Raw genomic sequence first — 27710 nt, forward strand, 5'->3', positions numbered from 1 at the left:
TGTTTGAACTAGTTTACACTCCCACCAACAATGTAGAAAGGTGTCTTTTTCCCTGCGTGCTAACCAGCTTTTGTTATTATTTGATTTCTTGATGATGACTATTCTTCTTGGAGTCAGATGGAATCTGTCTGTCTTAATTTGCATTTCTCAAATGACCAGCAATGTTGAGCATTTTTTCATGTATTTATTGGTCATTTATTTATACTCCTTCTTCTGTGAAGCGTCTATTAATTTCAGTTGCCTTGTTTTTTGAACGATCCTTTTTTGAGGGGAGATCTAATTTTTTGAGTTCTTTGTATATTCTGGATACTAGTCCTATGTCTGAGGCATAGTTGTAAAAACATTTTTTCCAGTTCTGTAGGGTTTTTTTTTTCACTCTCTTGGTTGTTTCTTTTTCTATACAGAAGCTTTTTAATTTGATATGACCCAATTTGTTGATCTTAGGTACTATTTCCTGTACAGTTGGGGTTCTGTTAGAAAGCCCTTGCCTACCCCTAGGATTTCAAATGTTTTATCTATTTTATCTTTCAGTTGGCTAAGCATTTGTTTTAACATTTATTCTTTGACCCATTGTGATTTTAGTTTAGTACATGGTGAAATATATGGATCTAGATTCAATCTTCTTCATGTGATAAGTTTTTCCACCACCATTTATTAAAAGGCTACCTTTCCACCAGTGGAGTTTTTCAGCCCCATTTTTCAACCAAGATCAAATGGTTGGGGGGTTGGGGATTTAGCTCAGTGGCATAAGCACCTGCCTTGTAAGCAGACGGTCGTGAGTTCGATCCCTGGTACCGATAAAAATGAAAGACAAAAAAAAAAAAAAAAAAAGATCAAATGGTTGAATGTGTTTTGGGGGTTCCCTACATCATCTATTCTGTTACATTGATCCTCAAGTCTGTTTTTGTGCCAGTACCATGCTGTTTTTATCACTATGGCTTTGTAACATAACTTGAAGTCTGGGATTGTGATGTCACCTTCTTTGCTTTTGTTACCAAGATTGCTCATGCTATTCTGGGTCTCTTCTGGTTCTATATAAATTTTAGGATTATTTTGTCCAGTTCTGTGAAGAATGGAGTTGGTATTTTAACCTCAGCTGCAATAAATCTGCATATTGATTTTGGAAATACAGTCATTTTTTACTACATTGGTTCTGTCTATCCAGAAATAGGAACTGTTCTCCATTTTCTGATGTTGCTTCAATTTCTTTTTTCAGAGTACTGTAGTTTTTGTTGTTGAAATCTTTTACTTGCTGAGTTACGCTAATTTGTAAGTATTTACTTTTCCTTGGTGCTATTGTGAATGGCATTTTTTCCTCAGTGGCTTTCTCATTAGCATATTGGTTTTTGTGCTATTGGTTTTTGTATGCTGACCTTGTATACTGCTACATTACAATCTTTTGGTGTTAATAATAATTTTGAAACAAAATAATACTCATTTGTTCATTAATTCTAAGAATCATTTGGTGGATATTTCTGGTCCTTTGAGTATTTGATGGATATTTCTGGGTCCTGCAAATGATGGCTATTTGACTTGTGCCTTTCCTGCACATATCCCCTTTTTTCTTGCCTGTTTTTGCTAATATTTTGAGGACTATGGAAAACAGAAGTGGTGATAATGGACATCCTCATCTTGAGCCTGATTTGAGAGGTAGTTTCAGATGTTCTCCATTTAATATGGTGTTGGCAGTAGGTTTGTCATAAATGGCTTTTATCAGACTGACATCAGGTCCTTCTATATCTATTTTCTTCAGTGTTTTATCATGAAAGCATCTTGGATTTTTCCTATTGAGATGATCATGTGATTTTTGTCATTTCTCTGTTTATGTTGATTTGCATTTGTTGAACTATCCTTGCATCCCTCAAATAAAGCCTACTTAGTCATGATGTATGATATTCTTGATGACTTATTACATTGCGTTTGCTATTATCTTGTTGAGGATTTTTGCATGTATATTAATTAAAGCAATTGGTCTGTATTTCTCTTTTTTGGTTGGGTCTTTGTCTGGTTTGGAAATCAGGAATATGGTAGCTTTCAGGAATAACTGTGAGCACTCTTTCAATTACATTGAAGAGTTGAAGCAATACTGATATTAGATCTTCCTGCAGTTTTTGTGGGATTCAGCATTGAATCTATCCTGACCTGGCATTTTCTTAGTTGGTAGGATTTTTATTACTGCTTCAATTTCATTCCTGTAATTGGATAATTCAGAGTTTTGAAATCATCTTGGTTCAGTTTTGGTACTTCATATGTATCTAGGAATCTATCCATTTCTTCAGAATTCTCCCATTTATTGGCATACCATTTTGTGAAAGTAGTTAATAATCATTTTGAAAAAATAATAATCATTTTTATTTTTGTAGAGTCCACTGTTACCTCACCTTCTCTAACTGCATTGATCTGGGTCCTTTCTTTCCTCTTCTTGATTACATTGGCTAAAGTTCTATTTTGTTTATGCTGATGAAGAACTCTTTGATTCTTGAGTCTATATTTTTTGTCTAAATTTCATTGATTTATGCTGTGAGATTTATAATCTTCTTCCTTACACTAGCTTTGGGTTTGAATCAATCTTGTTTTTATGAGATCCAGAGATGCATCTTTAGATTTGTTACTCTGTCTCGCATTGTGTTTATGAACGTGGGCATACACAGCTGTAAACTTTCCATTTAGGACTGCTTTCATTCTATCCCATAAGTTCTGGTGTGTTGTATTGTGTTGGTACTATAATGTAGTTCAAGAAACTGTTTCATTTTTTCCTTGATTTCTTCTGTAACTCATTGTTTAAGTATGTATTGTTTACTTTCTCTGCATATGTGTAATTTCTGTGATGAGTAACAGAATACAAAACTATAGTAGTGCTCTGTGCATTATAATCAGCAAAAATGATGTATAAATAAGGCATGCGGTACAAAAAAAAAAGGCTTTGAGGCTCTATAGACAGGTCTGCTTCAGGCTTGCCTGCCCACATTGGGGAGGGACCCTAGGGACATGGACTTGCTCCAGGTGGGGAAGAGGTAGAGTACTTTTAAAAAGTTAAACAGCTGACACTTGGGGCATTGAGTGTGTTTGCCATCTGACTTTGCCACAGTCCCTTTCTATTTTACAAAGCTTTTGAAATTATCACATTGTTTTCTAAAAATGCAGTAAATAATCTCACTTGGGTTCCTAGCTACTTTTTGCATGGTTTTGGGTAACGGGATAGTTTAAAATATTTCCCAACTTGGCTTTTGAATAATGGTCACTGTATTACTTACTTTCCTCATTGCTGAGACAAATACCTGACACCTAAGGTTAAAGGAGAAAAGGTTTATTGTGGCTTATGGTTTGCAGAGGTTTCAGTCCAAGATAGTGTATCATGACAGAGAGGCACCACAAATTAGAAGACAAGCAGCAGCAGAAATATGCCACAGGCCACAGTAGCAGCTTCTTCCTGCTCCTTTTATAGTCTACGCCACCTGTTTTAGGGTGGGTATTACACTAATCAATGGACTAACTTAGTAATCACACACCCTTCATCCCAGCATCATATGTTCTAGATCCAGCCACCTCTGAAAAAGCCCCAGCTATAAGTGTATGAGGCTTGGGGGGAGACATCGAACCATAAGTCATAATGATTTGATAACTACTGCCAATTGTTTTGACCACAAAATTCATTTTCCCATGAGACAGTAATAATAGGTAGCACTCTTCTAAGGGCTTGCCTGTATCACTAATCCTCAAAATAACCTTATGAATTAGGCACCGGTATTATCCCATTTTCTAGATGACCATTATATATATATGGCATTATATATGTATTAAACTATTTGTATATATATATTTTTGACACAGGTTCTCAATATGTACTTAGGCTGACCTTAACACCCTATATGACTGAAGCCAGTCTTGAACACATGGTGATCTTGCTGCCTGGGCCGCCCCAGTACTGAGGTTACCACCATGTGTCACCATGTCTAGCTACAAGTGATTTATACATGCTTGCTTTAACATAATCTAAATTCAGCGTTGGAAAAATAACATGTTTTGCAGGCTTTATCAGTAAGGCTCAAGTTAGCTAGTTAAAAGCAGGAAGTGATCAGAAGAAAAGGAAGTAGTAGCAGAAGCCTTTTTTAGAGGTTTCCTGAATCTTGTGAGTCTCTCAATAAATGAATTTCAAATGAAAAAAGGCTTAGGCAATTATTTTAAACTACTGGTCAAAGGAGAACTACTTTCCGTTTACCTCCAAGTCAACAAATAATCTTCCAGTTCTTGCAAGAAGCCAGACCTGAAATGTATATAGGGGTCATGTTATGATCTTAAAACATCAGCCTTTTCTAATTTCCAAAAGAATGTAGATGCTCAAGAACCATTTTTCAAGTCGGAAAAGAAACAAAATGTACAAATCCCAGTATTTCCTCTTGGTGGCTGACTGCCTCACATTAGCTATGGGGCTAGGATAGCTACCCCAATAGTCACCAACAGGAAGCCTAAGAAAGCAGCTCTGACAACACAGCCCCATGTTTAACTGGAAAGTCTTACCCTCTTGTAAGTATTTTGGTGGATTAGTGTATATGTAGAAGATGTCTTGATAGTGATAATTTCTTTCATATCATATGATTAAATTTAACACACTTAAATTCAGGTTCATAGTTCCAAAATTGTATAATTAAAATATCATTAAAAAGTTACATAAGAAAAAAAAAGAATCACGTGAAAGCTTTGAGTCACTTTTTAAATTCTATTTGATAGTTTCAATTTGCTGTAACTTTTTCACTAGCCTTCTTCAAAAAAGGGTCCAAAAAAAAAAAATCAGTGGACTCGTCCTTTCTCTAAATTTAAAAGAGTAACATTTGTCCCTTCTCACCTGTTCACCTTTCAAAATAGAAACTAGAAAATAATCTATTACTGTTTTCTTTCTATATCTGTTAAGTATACTACAGGGCATTAAACATCAGAAGAATTTTATAGGAAAATTAGAAATTAAGAAAACTGGAAGGGAAACCATAACTAGATTACTAGTAGTTATGGTCAAGAATGAGGAGTTAATCAGAATAATAATTAGCTGTGTCCAAGAGACTGAATAAAATCCAGGTGTGTCATCGGTAAGTCAGATGGAAAGGTTATGCAGTAGTATTTACCTCCCTCCCTTCTAAAACTTTATATTCTTTTTCCTGAATATACCATTACTTTCAGCATTTTCGTGCTGAATACCATTAAGCAGTAATAAAAGCCATCCAAGTAATTTTGTAATGATCTAAACTGCCTTTTTAAAAGAAAGGTGATTAAGTGCTTCACACATGATCACTTTTTCCATGTTCTTCCGGTTAAAGAACATAGAAAAAAAAATCTAAACATGGCATGGGTGCCACGTGCCAAAGGTCACACAAACTGTAGGCAGAGCCAGGTTCCCTAGTTACTAATGTAGTGCAATATTTTAAGATTCATTAGGTTACTGAATCTAGCGATAAATCAGTGACTCATTTCCACACACCCTTTCAGCTTCATAAAAGTCATCTTATTAACTTCTGTGCATGAATGCGTTTAAACCTAATTATTTCAAGAAATCATCTGTAAACATTTTCATATTGTAGTGGAATATATGTGTAGGTTCAGGGAATAACTCGAGTTTACACGATCCTTGGTTCTTTTTCTACAGGTGCAAAAATAATAGACCAGTGACATCGGATTGAAAGGATTTAGAGAACCAGTACTTTGATGCTTCTATTTTAAAACGATAGAAGAACTTTCAAATCAGAAAAGCACCTACAATTTTGTTTTCATGGAACCGCTGCTGTTCAAAGACATTTCCAAAGCATCGGTGTATATTCGAAGAGTATTACAAATAAAGGGTAGATGGTAGGAATCGGCAATACTGTAGATCTTTTGCAAATGGCAAGGTGACCTAGAGATGGAGGACAGAGAAATAAAAAGAATTAGGATGTTATGTATGTATACTAATTTCGCACGATGGATGTAATCATTGTATGCTACAAACATGTACTACTAAAAACATTTTAAGTCATTTTTCCTCCGTTTTCTCTTTTCGTCCTCCACAAACGCCAACCCTCTAAATGGCTTAAGTCGCATAGCTGAAAGGATTTTGATCATTTTTTCCAAAACACTTCATATCTGGGTAGCAGCCAGCCATGGAAAGTTTCGAGCACATTTTGAAGAGGGCTGAAGCTGGCCTTCGTGGGGCCCCGATGGGGATCGGAACCCTGGGGAGCAGCTGCGAGCCTCGACCTCGGGTTCGCGACAGCCGGCAACGCGTTAAAGCCGCCACGCGCCGCCCGCCCCAGGCCGCAGGGGCTCGAGCCTGCGCCTGCTCTACACAACGCGAGGCCCCGCAGTTCCCAGGGGACCCTCCTGCATCCCGAAAGGCGAGGATTTCCGAGCCCAAATCCCCGGCCCGCACCTCCGGAAGGACCCAGGGAATGAGGGGGGGGCGCTCGGCTGGCTCCCAAGACTCACGCCTCACACCCGCTGCGTCGCCTGCTGCAGGCCCCAGAGCCCCCGGCACGGAGAGAGAGTTGACTGCTCCCCTAGCCAATCAGAAGCGAGGTAGAGGGTTTGAGCCAATCGGCGCTGGCAGAGGGGACGGGCCGCCGGCGTGTGCCCGCCCTGTAGGGCGAGCGCGGAATGTCTCCAGCCCTCCCCTGCGCTCGGCCTCAGTGCAGAGCCGTCCGCGGTCGGCGTGAGGAGGAGCAGCTGCGGAGTGCGGCCCCAGAGCTGCGGCGGGTGTCGTAGTCGGGACCACCCCCGCGTCGCCGGCCTCTCTTTTCCTTTCCTCTCCTCTCGCCGCATCGCCGGAGACCGCGTTCCGGAGCCAGCGCCGCCTACGCCGAGCATCCTGTGGTTCGGTCCGGCCCGGCGGGCGCGCGGCCTCAGCGGCATGATGCGGCTGCGGGGCGCGGCGGTGCTGTGCGAGCTGCTACGGCGGCCGCCCGTCGCCGTCGGCGCGGCCCTGCGGCGGGCGCAGCCCTTCTTCACGCTGTGCCGGCGCCCCCGGCTCGGGGCCCGGCCGGCTGCGGGCCCGGGGGCCGCGCGGCTGCACCCGTGGTGGGGCGGAGGCGGCGGGCGGCCGGCGGTGCCGCGCGCGGGGGCCCTATCCAGCTCACCCTCGGAGATCCTGCAGGAGCTGGGGGGCAAAGGGGGCACGCAGCCCGGGGCGTCGCCGCCCACCGCCCCGCAGGCGCCCGGCCCCAAGGACGGCCCCGGGGACGCGGACGCGCTGGGCCACGGCGAGGGCAAGGAGCTGGTGGTCGCCGGCGACAAGTGAGTGTCCGCGAGGCGGCGGGGGCCGAACGTGTGCGGGGAGGCTGTGGTCGGGCGGCAGGAGCTGGGTTCCAGAAAGAGAAAGGAAGATGCCGCTGCCTGCGCCGCCCGCGCCACGTGACGAGGCCCCACCCGCTCGCGCGCGCCCGCGGTCCGCACCCTCTTCCCCACCCCGCCGTGCGCGGGGCGCAGGGTGGCGCTCGGGGACCCCCGGAACTACCGTGGGCCCACCCCGACCCCCGATATCCGACGGCGGAACCCTCCGCCTCTCCCTTGCCGCAGCCCCTCCCGGGCCGCCTGGCCCTCTGTGGGTGATGCCACGCGCACGTTGCCAGCGGTGACATTTGGGAGTCTGGCGGGGAGCGAAGCCTAGAGTCTTCGTGACTTGTCGGCGTTCCAGGCTTGAGTTTCGGCCCCGCCCGCCCGCCCTCGGTCCCTGCTTTCGTCTCACTGGAAGTTGCATGTGGCAGGCCGATCTTCGTTAGGGCTTCCAGGGTAGCTCCTCCAGGCGATCGAGTCGGAGAGCGGTCTGCGCCTCCGGAAATAGTGTTTCAGAAATGAGATTAAGAGCAGTAGAAGTCATGTGGCCCAGAAAGAGGAGGCACGCAGCACTGAGCACCTGTGCGGCGTGCCAGGCCTGCCTGCCTGATGTCTTCGCGACAAGGACAGATGTGTCAAAGTCTCGTCGCCGAGATGAGATGTAACACGAAACATAGGGTTTTATTTTTTTTGTTTTTTCACTTGTGATACAACGTTGAATCATCTTGTATGTATGTGTGTAGCACAGTAATCGGTTTGGGCTCCAGATTGATTTTTCTTAAAACTAGAGATAGCTTCATTGCATATACATGAGTGTAAAGCTTTTTTGTTTAAACCGACGCTGGTCTGTCTTTATGCCCTACTACTTTTCTGAGTTTACATTGACACAGTATGACCTGTTTTTGCTTCCTTTGCACTTATCACTGTGTCCAGCCCTAGGGTACTTCAAACTGAAAGTATGAGTTTTATGACATTCTCAGGCCTATTTGATATTTCCTGTAATGGAAGTTGAGACCTTCCTAAAACGTTTCTAAAGTTGTTTTCCCACATTCAAGAACGTCATTGTAAAAAACAAAAATCAGTTGGTAATAGGCAAAATTTGTGATATTCTTTGATACGTGGATGGTTTACGGTGCAAGTTGCCTCACGACCACGGGCATCTTATTTATATGTGGGGTTAGATGGCTCATGTCTCCTTAAGTCTAAGATCCTAGACTTTGGCTAAATTTGCACCTCTTCCTAATGTTTTAGAGACTAGAATTTGAGCTTGATTTCTTCTGGGACTCGTTGCTACCGAAAAGTCATGTGGTTTAACAACCACGTAGTGCGTTTAAGTACACGTACCCAGAGTTAACAGATGCAATTAGAACCACTTGAAAGTTATGGATAAGTGCTGTAGGATGAGACCTACGTCCTATTACAATGTGTGCTTTGGTGGCTGTAGCCCCCCCTCCCCCCCATGTCAACGTGATTTACTTCCAGTTTTTGGTTTTATTGCCTTCTTTAGGCAGTAGCTTTGAAATGCTATTTTTGGCTGATGTCTCATCTTGTTCTCCCTCCTTCCCTGCCCTGCACCCCAAAAAACACCCAATAAAGGTCTAGGGAGGTCATTCTAGATCTCAGATGCCCTGAATTTAAATGGCAATAAGATAACTTTGTTTACCTTAATTCACGGGAGACGTTTAGGGTGTGTGCACATGTGTGTGTCATCAAACTTTGAAGTACAAATAGGTTGAGAATTCAAATAGATGGTAACCCACAGCTGTCACTGGCTAGAAGGAACCCCACAGCTGTCGGTAGCCTACACGCAGTGAATGAGGAGCACTGCCCTCAAGGGTGTGAAGAAGACATTTAAGTGTGGTTAAAGTTTCTGTTTCCCCGACTCACCTGGTTTCTAAATGCAGCTTTCCTCCTGTGACTCCGTCCATTTTGCCATGTGTGACCAGTGTGTCCCCTACGCTGGGAGATAAGCTTCCGCTTGATCCTGTTGTCCTCCCCACGCACAGGTCATCATCGGTCAGTGCCGCCTGCAGGACCCTCCTCACCCTGCGCTCTGACAGCGATGAGCGAATTACTGAAAGAAGTGGGTGTGGGGCAAATTCAGTGCGATGCTCTTTTGTAAAGACCTTGGGACAATGTTTGGCATGTGTTAAAAGCTCTTTATTCCTTAAGTCAGAGTAAAAGGTCTTCATTTATCAAAGCCTGTCAAGGACGTTGGCCTTTGAATTTCGGGCTCATAGACAAGAGCTTTTTAGTCCCCAAGAAAAATTTCTCTTGAGAAATCAGTGTACATTTGTCTTGTGTGAAATTGATTCCTCCTGTTTCCGTTTTTGCTCTGCTGAAAGGTAAGATCAGAGTGAATTTAATGCCCAACCACAACTTCATTAGTTCATGCGCTGAGATGTTCCTGTTTGTTTGCCTTTTCGTGGTGCTGGCTTTATCTCATTTGTAGGAGTCAGAGTATAAATCAGTTAGCTTCCCACGAGCTCTTGGGACCCTTGTCACTCTAGGCTGCACCATCTCCTTTGTGCACCTGCAATCTGATTGACAGACGGATTAGATGATTAACGTCTTAGAGAAGGCATGATGATCTTTCCTCATTTTTCTTTCTAGTAGTCTAATTGAATTTTACCACCGTTCATTCCATCACTTCCTGAAAAACCAACCTTCTTGGCTTTCTTCATTTTGTTTCTGCTTTTCTGGACCCCTTGGGGCTGGCTGTCCTCACTGGGTACACCCTGATGCTGAGGCCTCTGCTTCTTTGCCTTTTAACCTTTCTCGCTTCCCAAGGAAACAACCCTTCTTTTAGCCTCTCTCACCTTAGTGTAGGTAAAATACCTCAACTCTGAATCTGAGCTCTGTTCCATATTCATCTCTCCCAATCTGATGACCTCAAATTTAAAATTTGTGACTCTGTATCTAGCTTTTCTAATTCAGTCTGTTTTATATACTATTATAAGATTGTGGTTTAGAATTTCAATTTAAAGTATCATTCTCTTTGCAGAAAAGAACACAAACTGGGGCAATAACATAGCCATTTCACCAGCTGTTACAGCAGTCAGGAGCCTTGCTTAACTTGACTGCTAATGCTTGCCTGAGTGGACGTTTTTATCTGACCTTTACCTTTTCTGTCAGGCATGCCAAGCTTACTGTATGTCCTGAGTGACGGATCCTAGGGAAAGGGCAGAGGGAGAGGGTCGCAGAAGCATTGTGAAATTACCTTTGTTTGCACATTTTATTTATTTAGAAAGGAAAGATCATATATAACAGGATGCAAGCTGAAAAACACCAGGTTACATATAATCCTTACAAAATAGGTAATTCTATAGGGTACAGTACTAAAAGGATTCTGTTACAAAAGCATTTTTACTTGTGGGATGGGTAGGAGTTAGTATCAGGTAATAGAAAAGAGAGAAAAAGCCAGTATCAATTAGCTCAGCCACTTGGAAGGGCAGTTTAGTAGGATCTGTTGAAAGCTCCCTTCTGTCCCTGACACGATGGTACATGTGTCTCATCCCAGCTACTATGGAGACTTAAGCACGGCAGGAGGATTGAACTTGGAGGCCAGCCTGGGTGACCGTGATGGACACTGTCTCAAAAAAAGAGAGGCCCTGGGTTGATTCTCAGTACGACAAAATAAAGCAGCCTGCCCATTATGCATTATGTATTTGCACGTCAAGGTCAGGAAGCATAATTTAGAATATATTAAAATTTAAAAATGCAAGCTGAATAATTCTGGCTAGCTTCAGATAGTGTGCCTTGATATTTTGGTGGTGAAGGGCAAAGCAAATCATACGTGTTTCAGCAGGCATTGGATTGGGTCCACAGATCAGTATTGATAATGAAGTCAAGACTTTATTTTGGCAGATACAGATAATATATTTTGGGATTGAAAGACACAACCTGTTTGGAAATAGGTGGCAAATGCTTTCATTGTATTCATTCATTATCCTTCTGTATTGTATTGGCCTTAATATTTTAAAGTATATATTTCACTAAAGTCAACATTGAAAGAACATCTAATTTTTTACTTATGCTTCTTAACGCCTCAGTTATCTTATTCGTGTTTACCTCAGTATTAAAACTTTCCTAGATCATGTTTATCAGTGAGATGACTTTTATTGTTTTTTGTAATACTGAGGATCTAACCTAGGTGTAGGGCCTTATACAAGCAAAAACATGCTCTACCACTAATCTCTAGCTCATTAGCTTTGGTAGGGCAAATGACAATACCAATGATTATCATTATAGTTTTTGTAGTCTAATTGCATTGAACCACATGCATTTATTAGCCATTGACACATGCACATGATCTAGAATTAGCAGTGCTACTTTATTACTAAAACAGTGCTATTTTATTAATATTTAGATGAAAGATCAAAAATTTAGTCTTGAGTTTTAGCTTGTTTCCAGACTTTACTGTTTATAGCAATGTTTGCCTTAAAATTAGGTGAGGAAATGACTGCCACATAGAATTTAATGGTTTTTTATGGGGCAACAATATGTAGGCAAAAGAGGAAGCAATACTCTTAATTTGAAAAAGGTAAATGTCACCTTGAAGAGAAAATTTCAGGAGATATTTGTGTGTTTTGAAAAATTGTTTGAAAGAAACCAGGAAAAAGCTGTACTGCTCTTCCATTTGAAGTGAAGAAAAATCATGCCTGTAGAAACTGAAAGTCTAATTATAGTATTTCCATTCTTTAAGGAGCTCATATTAAATCCTATATAACTCCGAGTTCTGTTTTATAGTTACTTGTACCTAATCACCATTTAAGTCACTTGCTTTTAAGAAAAATACTTAAGAAAGTTGAGGGGCCAGATAATATTTATAAAGGTCGTTACTAGTTTCTTGGTATCTCTCAGTGAGGTCCACATAATTTGCACGTAAAGACACTGCTCTTTTGGTTTCACTCTCGAATCACATTTTTAAAATTTAAATTGCTTCAGTTACAAAACAGTGCCTGTGGCTGACCCTGTGCATGGCAATTTTCTGACCTCCAGCAAGGTGGAAGTAAAATGTCCACGTGTGCCTTAGGGTCTTTTGAGAAGTATCTTCTGCTCCCCTCGGCTTGGTGTGTGACACTCACTGCTTACTGAATTCTACAGAAATGTTTATAACCAAAGAGCTACTCTCACAATAGTGCTGCTGGCTTTACATAATGGATAAAAAGTGGAGCGCAGTCAGGATTTGGAAATAGTTTTTTGTCAACTCATGCTAGTGCTGGCTTCTAAGGAACATTTGAAATGTCATAGTGATATTTTGAGTGACAGGTGCTTTGATTTTTGGTAGGAGTTATTAAAAGTACAAATTTCCTGAAGGCCAATTTTTTTAAGTTGCATGAAGTCATAAATTAGTCATACTTTGCTAGGAATCTAGGTTAGCAAAATAAGCTAAAAGTATAGAAAGATTTATTCACTAATATTTTTGGTACAATGTTCCACACATTAGAGAAAAATGGAAAAAAGTGTGTTGAACTTCAGTAGGATGGTTAAGTCAATTATGGTACATTCACATGTGACTCTCTTATTTAGATATTTCAAGTGATACGGTTACTTTTTAGGCATAGAAAAAAGTGGAATGTCAGGCCAAAGGTTAGAATACAAAATTCCGTATGACATATGCTGTCAAGTAATCTTAGGCTTTTCAACAAAGTTTAGAGAAAGTAACAGAAGAAAGCAGGCCAGGATGACAGGAGCAGAAGTGGTTTATGGGAGTGGGTATTGTTTTTCCTGCTTCTCCTTGCATTTCTGATTCCCCATTATAAGTAGCAAACTTGCAAAGCAGTGGAAAATATGTAACTTCTGAAGTCAAAGGAATCTCCTCTGTTAAATTTTCAACTTGCACTTGCTGCTTAGGCTATTACCCTAATACCCAGTTTCTGGTTGTATGAGACTATAATCACTATTAAATTGAAAAATTATGCAAGAAGATCCGGAATCTTTTATAATTCCTATTGTCACTGTTATCCTTAAAGATCAAACTGCTAAAATTCTGCACTATTATTGGTAGAATTCTTCTTAGAAGATGCTGCATGTTTCTCTGCCATAGGAAAATACTATATGATGAAAATTTACATTTTTTGTTTAACTTCTGTTCACCATCAGGAAGTATTACCAAATACGATGCTATAATACAGTAATGCTCTAAGCAGGTGCTGGCAAACTATCTGTGAAAGGCCAAATAATATGCTCAGCTGTTTTTTTTTTTTTTTTTTTTAATCTTTTACCTTTCTTTAAATAGCTATTGAGGTGAGCTGTGGTGCAGAGTGGCCATTAGCCGTAGGTAAGTGAATGCGCCTGTCTTCCAGTGAAACTCCTCTTGGAGAAAGAGGTTGGCCCCTGCCATATAGTTTACTTACCTCTGTGTTAAAGTATATTTCGTTGTGAGTGGTTTTCTTGTACCCTGATGGGTTTAGCTCTTTGAATGAGTTTCTTACATAGATTTTTGTATCTTGCATTAGTTGCTGTATCTTTCTTGTTCCTGGCTTTCATGTGTCTGCTCCAGCAATCCTTTTACCTTGCCTGCTTGCTGTTCCTGACTCTTCTTAGCTTTGTAAAAACAGAGTGGTAAAATTTACATAACATAAAATATACCATTGTAACCTTTTTGTTTGGGATTCAACCAAGGGTTTTGCACATGCTAGGCAAATGCTGTACCACTGGGCCCCATTTTTTAAAAAACACATTTTTTAAGTGTATAGTTCATTCAGCACCATTCCGTAATTGCCTCAGTTTTTGAGTGAAGACTACAGATGACTACTTCTCTGTGAAAAGAAGTATGTAAGTCCTTAGTAAAGTTTACGATCTGGTTATATTGTAGGAATCTGGGAAGACGTTATTTTTAGCAATTCAGAAGAACCAATAATTAGTTGAAAGTGGCTTTTATTAAAAAAATTTACAGCCATCTCCTTTTACATATTTTATAAATGCACAATGATATTAAATTAGTGAAGTTCGTACTTGAAATAGAACTTAATTTTTCTTCTTTACTTATTATTGCCAGTTTAATAAATCACTGTTAGGTTCAGGATTGGAAGAGAACTTAGAAACGTATCTTCCCGCTGCTGTTTTTCCCTCTTGTAATGGTTCCAGTAGGTTTCCTGACAAAAGTTTACTCCTGTAGAAGGCGGCTTGTGTGACTTTCAGAGATGTATCTTTTTTCCAATGTCCAGCTGAAAGCTGCCCTTTTTTGTTGTGGGGTGGTACTGGGAATCGAATTCACAACTTTGTGCTTGCTGCACAGGGGCTTGTGCCTCTGAGCTAAATCCCCAGCCAAACTGCCTTTTATTAACTCGTATGTATATATTTAGTTATTTAAGTCATCTGTGGTGGTATCAAAGTGATTGCAGTGGCAGAATTTCCGTCACACCTATATTTTTCCAATGTAGATGGTTTATTAAAGGGTACATGACTGAGGAACTTTGGTTTTTTGTATTTGGTTTTGTTTTTTTGCTTTTGAGGCACAGTCTCGCTGTGGAGTTCATGCTGGCCTTGATCTCTGCTTGTAGCGCCCAGGCTGGCCTCAAACTTGAGGCGATCCTCTTGCCTTGGCCCCCCAAGTGCTGGGCTGATAGTGGTATGCCACCACGCCCAACCTGTGGACTTTGACATTGGAAAGCCCAGACAGAATTGAACATTGTGGATTTGGTCTGTCAAGGCTCTGGTCCTCCTGCCTGAGACAGGTAGACTGCTCCTGTGTGACACACATCTGGATGTCACATCTGGATGAACTGCCAGCAGCTGATAGGGACATCCGGACAGTTCCCTCACTGGAAAGCTGGCTTCTGTGCTCGCAGCTGTGGCCTGATGATGAATAAATTTCTGCAGTAAAGTCCCACCCTAACAACAGCCTTTGTTTTAAACACATCTTATCTTGCTTTGAACAAGATGAGTTTTCAATAAGGAAGAGTAGGGGCTGGGGATTTAGCTCAGTGGCATAAGTGCCTGCCTTGCAAGCAGGCAGTCGTGAGTTCGATCCCTGGTACCGATAAAAACGAAAAAACCACAAAAAAAAAATAAAAATAAAAATAAGGAAGAGTAGCCGTCTATTTAGTCATGTAACATAAGTAATTCTAGTTTGGATTTTCTTGATGTTTTGGGATAGACATTCTTCACATAGGTGAGGAACCTGTTCTTTCATTATTTTTAATGAACAGGTATTTCTCCCCAGATACAGTGCTTCCAGCTGAGCACAGTTGTGCAGCAGCGCTTGTGGCATTTGGGGCCAGGAACAGAAGACCTGCGCTGAAGCTGCACTTGTGGTCCAGCAGTCTGCTCAGCTGGTCAGCTGCGTGCCACTGACTCATCGTCCTTTGACCGTGAGGCTCCTCCATCTGTACATTAAGGACAGTTAACCTAGCTTAATTGATTTTTGAAGACAATAAATACAAAGTTCTTTTTTTTAAAGTTAAAACTTCAAATGATTTTTAAAAAAAATTCCAAGAGTGATTAGCTCAGGTTAAAGTGATTTAGTAGAATTTGTCACTTTGTCACACTTACATTTATTCTAATATAGTATTCATGATATAGTCAGCCACCATCAATTCAGCTTTAAACCTGACAGGTTTAATTGCTACTTTGGTAGATGTTGATGGTTTTGTTACTAATCAAATCATTCTAAATGATACAAATGATTTTAAAACTACCTCAGAGGCTTTTTAAGAACCACATTTTTATTTATTTTTTAAATTTTATGTTACTAATATTTTTGAGACTGAGTCTCAGCTGACCTTGAACTTGCCTTGAGCCTGGCCCAGGCTGGCTTCAAATTTGAGATCTTCCTGCATTTTCCTGCATCAGCGTCATTATTGCTAGGATTATAGGTGTGGGCTATCAAGTGTAGCCGGTATTATAATCTTAAAATGAAGACAAATAAAAAGATCCAGCACATTCTTTTGTCTTCTTTTGGTAGATGTAATTTTAAAATTCTAGTTGGGAAAAAAAAAGTTTTTTGCTTACATGCAAATTATGTATTTTAAGAGTTACACAGGCCAAAAAAAAAAAGGTAAAGTACCCTTGAAGATTTATAGTACAGTTGATCTCAACTTTTTACCTTTGTTCCTTTTGTAGTTTTTAGGAAAGATTCATTTTTCATTTTCCTTCTTTCATTGATTTTTTTTAATTTATGAGATCTCAAATTGATGGTGAATTAGCAGTATTGTTCCTAATTATAAATGAGGAACTTTCTAGACAGTCCCCTCCCATTAAGTCAGAATTCAGTGCTTCACCTGCACTTTCTGATCCTTTTACAACATTCCTACCACAGTATTTGTCACATCATTGTAGTCTTTTTCTCTAGACAGCAGCCTTTATTCATGTTTATATCCCCAGTCTTTAGCACATAATAAACTATGTAATAAAAGTACAGTACTTTTTGAAATCAAGGACTGAATGCAAAGAGTATTGAGACTCTAGTTAGGGTAAGTCCTGTGAAACAATTGGAGTGATGATTAACACCTGAAAGGGTTAGAGAGCGGAAAGTTGTAAACAGAAGACTTTTCAGATTGAGGGGAAAAAACCCTAAATGAGACGGCAGAACTTATTTTCAGGTCAATAGGTCTGGTCACTTGCATTGAGAAATTCTAAGTGGGGAGATAGATAGTCTGGAGCTGAATGACAGAGAACAGTACCAGCCCGAGAGTGAATTCTTCTTTGTAATTGGGAAGTGGTGAGTGGTAGTAACAGCAGCGTCTGCATGCTGCAGAAGTTGGCCTTGAATTTACACTCCTATGCCTATCTAGCATCTTATCAGCCCTTCTAGAAAGCTTATAGGTAAACATCGGCACTTTCACTGGCACATCTGGTGATTCACTGTTCTTGGTGGACACCTCTATGTGGGGGTCCCCTTTACCTGGAGTCCTGCACCCCACTGTAGTGTTTCCAGTGCCCAGCTTTCAGTTCTAGCTCAAGTGTCACCCCTTCTGAAAGGGCCAGAGGGAAGTGATCTTCCAGGGGTTGGGTCTCGCCTCTCCTTTCTTGTAATTTCCCATCACGTCAGTAGCTATCTCTTACTCCCTGCTAGACTGTGAACAGTGCCTGCTGTGGTGCGCTGCACATACCAGAGTTAAATAAACGGGACTTCTCACTTCCTTTTTTTGCAAAAAGAGATTTTTAGGAAAGTTTTTATGTGAAGCTAATGAAGATGAAAGTGTTGTTAAAAAAATAAAATGGTAGGATCTTAAAAGAAATTAGAAAGCAAGGAAGAACCAACATTAGGAAAGGGGTAAAAAGGTGAAACACGGATTTCTTTGGGTTATCTTCTGTGAATGTCCTATTTTAGCAGCTGAGTGACCCATTTTATGCTATGAAAAATGGAGTCCTGTGGGCGTATTTGAATTTGTCAGTGATTAGTGATAGTGTAGTTTGGGACTGCTATAATCTTTTTTGACACTGAAATTTAAATGTCTCAGATTTCCTATTGTACAGTATTTGAGAACTGTAGCTTTTAGCTTTTGAATTTTTGTAGCAAAATTCTTAATTGTGAAGACAAAGACATTAAACTAGGGGAGAGGCACAAGGCTGAGATTAAAAAGATCTTGGGAGTAATTTGTGCCTCTTTGAAAGGTCGGGTGAATATTTGTATTCTACTTACCAGACTGTTGAAGCTGACTCTCAGATCAGTGTTGACTTTTAAATGATGAGATGGGTAATTTTTTTTTTTTTATGAATTTGACAGTTGGTGAGCATACTTTCAAAGCACAGCTTAAATTCTTTTTCCTGTGGATAAAAATTAGTTACTTGTCCAAAGGCAAGTAAATATTTACCCTTTTGCTAGCTATGGCAATAGCACAGCCATTTTAATTTTTTTGCACTGTGTACCATAAGCTAAAGATGTGTATATTTTGTTATTTACATAGCTTTTAGGCAAAGCAAATACCATTTAATGGAGTGATAAATATGTAGAAAGCTTATTCTGCAGTTTTTAACAAGATAAACTACTATCTGAAGTTTACCTGGTAAATCATCTTCTGTAAATAATTGCTGTGTTATTACCCACTCACTGATTTTTTTTTTTTTTTTTTGGACACCTGGCTCAATTTTTCTTTAAAAATTGGGTCAACAGTGTTACTAAGCTCGGCTCACTGGTATCAGATCAGAGTAAGACCCAGATAACTTGTTTGTACCTTGTGAAAGTAACAGTAAGTTAGAGGACCAGTGTACTGTAGGCGTAGTTTGGACTCTGGATTTAGATTTGTCCCTCCCGACTTTGGGAAGTTTTCTAACCTGCCTGAGCTGCTGATTGCCTGTCTTTGAAATGGAAATAAAATTATTCACTTTATTAAGTTTAACATACAGGAGCTGGACTGGATTTGTGTAATAAATAGTATGTCTGTTATAAGCTGATTGGAGGATCTTAAAGATGAATTAGAAATAAAAGAGAAAGGTGAGAAATATGGGTTTATATAGTCACATATTTGAAAAAGCTGGAAGTTGGTAAATGTAAATATCAATGCCAGTATTGGGGTTTTTTTAGGAGAAATTATATATGCATGTGTGTGTGAGCATACATGCTTTATGAGCCAACCCTGTATCCCGTTATCTTTGAAGACAAATGCATGGCCCACTAATAGTAGTTTGAGAAGTGCTTGTGTTAGAAAATATTTACATACGGCATTATTAATGTGTGGAGCTCTTATATAATTTTTAAATAATCCAGGAAATTTTTAGGTATCTAGAAAATCTCTTCAAAAACACACTATTAAACAGACTTACACTTGTGACTTTTAAACAAAAGCAGTATACATAATTTCCCAATGAAATTTGCTGGTATACCTATGAGTAGCCCAGAATTGATTGTATTAATTTGAAAATTTAAGAAAACATGGTATTCTCTCAATCCTTTTTTTCTTAAAATATAGGTCTAGTCCTTTCTTGAATGTTTCATATATTTCTACATGTATACATCCAAATAATGCATGCTTACTGTTCTCTTAGACATTTAAAAAAATAACAATACATGAGATTGGTGTACTTTAGACCTATTATCCTTATAATATTACTGTGAGATTTTTGATGGTTGTTGGTGTTCAGAGTAATGAAATAGTTTCCCATTTTTGAGCCAAGAAGAGTCATTACTAAGGTATATTAGATTTATTTTTCCTTAAAGCTTTATAGGAAATAAGAAAAATTGCTTTGCTGTTTAAAAGTTTGGTTAGTCTTAGCATTTTACGCAAGTTTAAGATTTTAGTGGTGACATATCTGCAATCCTACCACTCAGGAAGCTGAGGCAGGAAGATTGTCATGAATTCAAGGCCAGCCTGAACTACAGGTGAGACATTGTCTCAAAAGTAAAAATAAAAAAAGGATTTTAATGGTAGAATTTTTGTTCTGAGACTCTCATGTGATTGGTGGAATTGCTCTATATATGTAAAACACACTGCTTTAGGAAAACAGCTGCAGCTGTCGTCAGTTGGAGTACTCACTCTGCCGGGAATGTCCAAAAGATATTGAATATAGTGAGTCAACTGATACTTTAGTTGATATGGGCACTGTTATCCCCTTTCTCAGATGAGGAAACTGAGTCACAGAAAAGTTAACTTAAGGCTACACAGTTAGTGTTAGCCAAACGTCAACAATTTGTGTATTTGATTTTTGTGTGTGTGTGTGTTTTAACTGATGTCCAGTAATTACTGTCGCTCCCAGATTTTATAATCAGTTACACTATTTGAATAATACATAGATATAGTTATCATATCACAAGAAAATACTGTATAAATCCCAGTAACCAAAATTGGCTCCTACCTGGACACTTACTGAATTTTGTACTAAGTGTAATAGTTCTGTGTAGCAAGTGTCTTTAACAGATGCTTAGTGTTAACATACTAGAGTTTGTGATGAAAATTTTGTAGCCTGGGATTAAAATCGTCTGTGTTAATGAAACATTATTTAGTTGTTTTCAACATGGTTTGCGGCTTTTAGTACATTGGTGATGGCTGTGGTCCAGCTCATAGATTATTTAACAGTGGGTTGAGTTAGCGGCCATTGGAATGTACTTACAAGGATTAATTTTGTATTTTTTCCTCTCCTCTAGTAAAATAAAACAGGGTCTGTTGCCTAGCTTGGAAGATTTGCTGTTTTATACCATTGCAGAAGGACAAGAAAAAATACCTGTTCATAAATTTATTACAGTAAGTTTTGTATTTTCCTAACTTAACTCTTAAGAAGTTAGTTCTACTAAATCAGTAGTATTGTCAAAATGTAGTCTTAAAAGTTATCTGACATGTAGATTCTGACTGACACTGTGTTTTCAGAATTTTATCATGCTCATTTCAAGGTAAACAGTGAAAGAAACAGGGTGCAGCGTACCCCAGAAAGTGGGTCATAGAGACACAATGCCACATGTTCAGGTTTCGGGTAGAAGTGTTTATATACAGGAATGAAAACTTGTAGTTGGAATAAGCATATACATTATTTGCACTATATATTTACAGACTCTTATTTTTTTAAAAACAGGCACTCAAATCTACAGGATTGCGAACGTCTGACCCCAGGTTGAAAGAGTGTATGGATATGTTAAGATTAACTCTTCAAACAACGTCAGATGGTGTCACGCTAGACAAAGATCTTTTTAAAAAGTAAAAAATTTCTGCCAAACCTTTAATGGTGATTTGCTCTGCTATATGATGATTTGCTTTTAAAACAAAATTGCATCTTTGAAGCCCAGTGCTTCCTATGTAAATGAAAAAAGGGATTTAAAGCATCATTTGAATAACGATGATGTACTTCAATGATGATACACACTGACTTAAGCGTGCTTTAAATCTGTTATAAGGAAATTTAGCTCTGGATGTTTCTCAAGTTTCTCTTACCCAGAAATTGCATTGGGTTTGAATAGAGCAGATCTTTTGTTCTGAGCACACCTTTGTTCTGTCCTTGCTTTTATTGATCTCCAGTCTGCCTGTCTTTCAGGCCTTCTCAGCAGTGTCACCTTTCTCTCAGGTGATTTGAATGACATGTGAGTGGACCAAGGCAGCCCTGTGTCCCTTAGATTTGCATTTGTGCATTGTCCCCTTCTCTCCACTCCCCAGACATATTAATGCCTAGGTTCTGGGCTATTTTCATTTCTCTTAGAGCAGTTTTGAACTGAAGAGAACCTTAGAGAATAAAAAGGCTTCATTTGTTTGAAAAAGGGATGTTTTGACTTCCTTATATTTATGTATCTGTTTACCATTTATCTTCATTATTGTGTTCCAATTAGCTTGATTAATTAAAAATATGGATGACATGTTTGTAATGGAACTCAAAAGACTCAAGTAGGTGTTTTGTTTTCTATGGTAGTAGGGGGTGGATCCAGGGCCCTCTTACTGATCTGTATCCCCAGCCTTCTTTTTAATTTTGAGACAGTCTTGCTGATTTGTCCAGGCTGGGCTTGAATTAGTGATCCTCCTGCGTTAGCCTCCCAGAGTGCTGGGGTTAGCTTACCTGGATCAAATAGTATTTTAAACTACTAATAGTTAAGTGAAAACTAGCATAAAACTATAATACCTGTTCATAAATTTATTACAGTAAGTTTTGTATTTTCCTAACTTAACTCTTAAGAAGTTAGTTCTACTAACTAAGTTAAGTTAGTTTTCCTAACTTAACTCTTAAGAAGTTAGTTCTACTAAATCAGTAGTATTGTCAAAATGTAGTCTTAAAAGTTATCTGACATGTGAAGATCTGCGGCTGGTAGCAGCTGTGGGGGCTGGTTTGGAGCTCTAGCTGGAAGCAGAGTTACAGACATGTGTTACACCATTCAGGGGGGTTTTGGTGCTTCGTGAACATGTTGTTATGCTTAAATGTGAGATTAAAAGCATTTTACTCTGATTTTTAAGCTAGAGAATCACAATCATAAACTTTTCTATGTGTAAATATGAGATAATTACCACTAATCCAGGTTTTTAAAAAATCTGTAATATAGGCAGTTTCCCGACTTGACAAATGCTTAGTGGTCTGTATGATCAGACTGTAGACAGATTTTTCGTTTCATTCCTAGAATGAATTTAGAATCTTATTTTCTTATTTGTGAAGTGGGGACTCAGAACCTTGGATTATTAAAGCCATCTGTAAAGTGGATTACTGCACAGAAATTCCTTCTCTGTTTTTTAAGTGTAAGGAATTGTGTGTTAATACTGCCAGGAGTACACTCACCTCCAAGCATCTCCAGGAGGTGATAAAACCCATGAAAGCTGGTAGGTTTAGTTGAAGTCAGTGTGTTGGTATTGTACATAAAACGCATTCTTAATGTGTTTAGCCCTCGAAGGTCACCTGAGAAACAGGTGTTGTATATGATTCCCCAGCCCACAGTGGGAAAATGAGTTCTGATCTACCTGTTAGAGAATAACCTATTTGAAAGTTGGAGACTGCCTGTACTCATTAGTCAGTTGTTTTTAGTGCTAGTAATTCTTAAAACTACTAGAAGTAGAAATAATTGTGTTAAAATTAATCCTTTATTTATTCATACATATTTTAATCTTACAGGTATTAGAAATGTTTTTATGTGTGATCATAGTTTCTTGGTCTTTTTTGGTCTTGAAGAAAGTGAATGGTTTTTTATGTTTGTATATTTCTTGAGTTTTCTTAAAAATTCTTACCTATTATGTTGTTTTACTAATGAAAATTATGTGTGTGAAATATTTTGTAAAACCCTGATGAACATTACAATTGTTTGACTTAAGCATTTAAGAAGGAAGGAAAAGGATTTTTCCCAGTTTACAGATAAGAAAAATTGAACAGAGCACAGAGAAAGATGATACTTGCTGAAAAGTGTAAGCACTTCTTCGGTGTTCATTTTATCTGACTTAAAAGTTAGACTGATATTTATATTAAAATAATTCTCAAGAAAGATTTCAGTATTTGGAATACATGCCTGTATGCTGTTAGACACACTTTAGGATGATAAAAATGATGTTGTCCATTGTAGTAATTTACCAGTAAAAGCCCTTGCCATGATTTTGCCAGGAAGTTGCACTAAAGAAAAGCAAAACAGAAACTCAGGAGTTTTCCTTTGTTTTTTCTTTTGAGTCAATAAATGCCATATTTACTTATTGAAGTTTCCACAAATCTCTTCATGTTGGACATAATTAACTCTGAGAGGAAACCCTCTCTAATGCCCAAAGTTGTTCTGACTACACAATTGTAAGTCCTAATTGGTTTATAATAATAGGTTAATAATTTAAATTTGCTTAGTACATTTCATTTTATTTGTAACTTACAGGAAAATGAAGTATATTTGAACTAATAAAGGGGTAAATATTAATGATAGATAATTACCTTTTTATTTTACCATGAACTTAGAAAATAAATATTGGGAGTGTTACTTTTTCCATTTATGATTAGTGCATTATTTAACTTCTTAGAATCTCATTTTCTTATCTGTGAAGTGGGGAAATATTTAAGTACTTGTAAGTTGTTACTTTTTTTAAATGCCTGTTTTTTTCTCCTTCAAAGAAGCTGCTAATGTACTATATCACATCATTTACCTGTGAAGAACCCAGTTATACAAATAACTTATCATAGTCTTTGACTTTAATATTTCAACTGTAGCATTTGATTTTTTAATTTATTAAGGGTCACCCTGAAGATTTATTATAGTTGGAATTAGCTTGATGCCTGTGCATCTGCTGTCTATAAATTAGATAATCCATTACTGAGGTTTTGAGACTCAGAAAATTTGTCTTAAGCTTGAAGTATAAAGTTGCTTATAATCTACTACAAAACTGTAGTAGATTATGCTCGCTTAGGCAGCGCACATACTAAAATGGAAACGATACAGAGAAGACTGTACAAGGATGACACGCAAATAAATTCATTCCATATTTTAAAAAGTATTCTTTAAAGTTACATTACTACACTGATTTCTTGTTCTAACTTTTCTAAACAAAGCAGACTATTCAGATCACTAGATTTTATTGCCTCTCACCTACATGGTTTACCATATCCTTAAAGTAGTTTTTGACAGTGAAACATTTTTATTGTATAATACATGTATCAAGTTGAATAACACAATTTAATGTTTTTAGTGATTCAAAATACTGTAACATAAAATTACTATGAAGTTTTACTTACATGCATTGTTTTTACAAGTATTTTAAATATTTCATGTTTGAAAATTCATTCATTATTCAGACTAAACTGTTGGTGTAGCTCCCCAAGTTTTAAAGTTAGAAATACAAATTTTTGATATGTAGTTCAGAAAACGTTAAGATGCAACATGTTTATTTTAAAAAATATAAGCATAGTTAGGTGGGAGTGAAGGTAAATGTCTGAAGTGCTTAACGTTAGGAAATCACGGCTGTCCTGTAGCATACTTTAAAGTCTGATTTATTGTTCAGCAGATGTCATCGTGAGTGTTTTATCAGTGTTTGTAGGACAGGGAACGTGTTTCAGATGGCCTTATTATTTCCACTGGGTGGAATGCTCTATTATTTTAATCTCTGATACAGTTTAGTCATATTTTAATTTATTTCTAACCTATTCAGCTTACAGGCCACTACATGAAAGACTACTGGAAGGAAAGAAAATAATGTACAAAGTGTAACTTTGAGAATTTACTTGTGTAAAATGATGCACTGGTTTCTTGTTCACATGTGGGGTCAGTGTTCTCCTAGCTGTAGCGCTGTTATTACTAGGTGCCAATCGTTGGAAAGTACCCAGTCTACTAATTGTTTTCTCACATCCACAGATGTGTTCAAAGCAACATTGTTTTGCTGACACAAGCCTTTAGAAGAAAGTTTGTCATTCCTGACTTTATGTCCTTTACCTCACACATCGATGAGTTATATGAAAGTGCTAAAAAGCAGTCTGGAGGAAAGGTAACGTTTTTGATGTGCGCTATTTTCCTAGCCCGGTCACTTCACCACTTCTAGTCTAGTCACTTAGACACATGAAGACCCACTTGCATATTGGTTTTCTTTACTTTTTGTAGGGTTATAACAGGAAATATAAAAATGACAGTTTTGTCAAATTTATTCAAGAACTGGCTGGTCAGAGTGACCCCTGACTGCGTGGCTCTCACCCTGATGGGTTGCCTGAGTGGAGCTCGGGCTAGACTGTTCAGTGGTTCATAATTCAGCTCAGTATGCGGTATAGTAAGTCAAGTTGTGTAGTTTTATTTAATTGAGCTAACTAAATTTAAATGAAGCAACTGGATTTAGTGGTTTTAAAATGTTTAACTTTGATATTTTGACTCAAAAAGGAAATTAAATTTGAGTTCTTTTTTTAAGTTTTCAAATGATTGTGATGGCTTTTAGCTTTTTATTTAATAAAAAGACGTTATTGGGAATTTTTGCAGATCTAATGTCCTTGAACATAAGATGAACGGTTTCTGGTTTTAACAAACCCTCAGGGTGGGGTGTAACTCAGTGGCAGAGCCCCGGCTGTGATGAGCAAGGCTTGGGTTCAGACTCCCAGGGCACTTCCCCAAGTCCTCCAAATAATGGCAGGGCTCCTCTATTTCATCTTCACAATCAATGCTGTTATTTAATCTCCACTTGGAGAGCTTTGGTTTTCTTTTGTGTCTGGGTAGCTGTATAATACAACCTCTTGGTAATTTCATTGTAAACACATTCTTTTCAGGTATTCAGTTCCTAATGTTTTAGGTGGTGAAAGTACAAGCATCCGTGGCTTGGAGGGAAGTTCTGTGTATTTTTCTTTAGGAAAAATCAAGTTAAGTCTTTCTTAGATTCTCTGCTATATTAAAAAGAAAAAACACATTGGGAAGCTAGAAATAATAGAGGCTAGGAGAAGTCAGTTAATGTCTCCCTAGTCTTGAAGTGTGTTGTGCCCTTAGTTTTCACAAATCTCGTATAAAAGGTGGACTGCAAAGCTCTGGAGTGTTGTAGCTGTTCAGTTATAGAAACTTAAGTTGAAGTGAGACCTTTTCTGGTAGAAGGAAGTGTTATTTGTCTGTATTGTGACTGGTAATTTCTTTCCAATATCTTGGGTAGGTTGCAGATTATATCCCTCAGCTGGCCAAGTTCAGTCCTGACTTGTGGGGTGTGTCTGTCTGTACCGTGGATGGACAGAGGTAAGTTTCTTTTGATCTTTGCCAGCCAACTTTAAGCCCTGTTTTTCATCACAGTAAGTGTGCAGTAGAGAGGACCGTCATTTATAATGGAAGTGACTCAACATCATTGCAAGAAGGTTCAACACATCTCATTTTTAACGTAATTTAAGAAATTGAAGTGATAATTTTATAGGGTTTTTTGAGATACTTTATGCATAGTTGTAGTCTTATTTTATTCACGTCTGAGTGGTTACTTATTTAAGAAAAGCAGTCTTGTCAAAACATGACATTCTCTACAACAAACTGATTACTAATAAAATTAGTTTGCATGTCGCAGCTTATCATTGCTTATTTGCCCTGTCATCTTTATTCTTCATGTTCTTGATATGATTAGCATAAGAGTCAAATCCACATAGGATAACATGTCCATCGATCATTCACAAAGTAAAAAGTAAAAGTCTTATTTGGGAAATGTGTGTACAGTCGGCACATTTGCTGACAAATAAGGAACTTTGTAGAATTACAAGGATAGTGATATAATGAAGACAGTCTAAAGACAGTGATTTAATTTTAAAATTCAGAGACTCTTGGAAAACTGGTGACATTCTAAAATATTTTCTCAAGAATGACCCTTTTTATTTTTCTGAAAGTCAGACATAAAGGGTTATTATCAAGTTATAATTTGGTTTTGTCAGAAAAATTATGTCATAAGAGCCAAATTAATCTTTTTCTTTTTAAAGACTAAGCTCAGAACTATGATCTTTTTGTATTTTGCTTTTTAAATAAAATAATTCTTTTAGACTTAGAGATGTACAGTTTTAAAAAAATAAAACTATTGATGCAAAAATTTGCATACTACACAAATTTGTAAGCTTAAATGTAAAATTCAGTAGACCCCAGCACAAAGTTGTATACAGTTGATAAGTACAGTTTGATGAATTTATATCAGAGGTGTAATTTTAACCTAAATTTTGCTAAGACATCAACTCATGTCACCTTAGAGAGTTTTTCATGATAGTGTCCCAATTGAAGCCTTTTCCCTCTACTTAAGAAACATTGATTTCCTCAGCGTTTTACTTTTCAGTAATTATCTTTAAGTACTTAGAGAGCACATCCATTTATTTTGAAGGAGGGACCCTAAGGCCCACGGTTAAGATAATAATGGGAAAAGGGAAGCAGGTACCGAGGTCTCATAACTGCTAGCCCTCTGTTCTTTCCATTGTTACACACACTTTCCCACTCTTGGACTCATGAAATGTATGAGATACTCACTGTATATTGCATTAAATGTTGAGTGCTTCAGAGGACACAAATAAGATGACATGGCCTTATCCCCTGGAGCAAATTCCAGTAGGAAGTTTTCTATATTACAGAAATAGTTTGTCATATAATGAAAAAGTTTTAGAGGAGATTACTGTCATGTAATTTCTTA

General features: G+C 38.4%; 1 protein-coding gene, 1 long non-coding RNA gene and 1 pseudogene across 3 annotated transcripts in view; 2 read left to right on the forward strand and 1 right to left on the reverse strand.

Annotated features, from left to right (window-relative positions):
- Positions 1-3291: 3291 nt before the first annotated feature.
- On the reverse strand, positions 3292-8718 carry LOC134478336 (uncharacterized). The gene is made up of 3 exons (XR_010050931.1): positions 7706-8718; positions 5747-5881; positions 3292-4264 (listed from the first exon to the last, which is right to left on the reverse strand). It is a non-coding gene; the product is annotated as an uncharacterized LOC134478336 (long non-coding RNA).
- Positions 6676-27710, forward strand: part of Gls (glutaminase) — a 70132-nt gene continuing 49097 nt past the window's right edge. For both annotated transcript variants that reach the window (XM_063259454.1, XM_063259455.1), the window contains exons 1-5: positions 6676-7254; positions 20324-20420; positions 20746-20867; positions 24956-25085; positions 26220-26299. In XM_063259454.1, the coding sequence (XP_063115524.1) occupies positions 6872-7254; positions 20324-20420; positions 20746-20867; positions 24956-25085; positions 26220-26299 (812 nt within the window). In that variant the 5' untranslated portion in view covers positions 6676-6871. The remainder of the gene's footprint in view (positions 7255-20323; positions 20421-20745; positions 20868-24955; positions 25086-26219; positions 26300-27710) is intronic.
- Positions 24007-24094, forward strand: LOC111754234 (U6 spliceosomal RNA; annotated as a pseudogene).

Source organism: Cavia porcellus, unplaced genomic scaffold, assembly GCF_034190915.1.
Source record: "Cavia porcellus strain 051 isolate PalLab524CR breed Dunkin Hartley unplaced genomic scaffold, mCavPor4.1 scaffold_12, whole genome shotgun sequence".
NCBI lineage: Eukaryota > Metazoa > Chordata > Mammalia > Rodentia > Caviidae > Cavia > Cavia porcellus.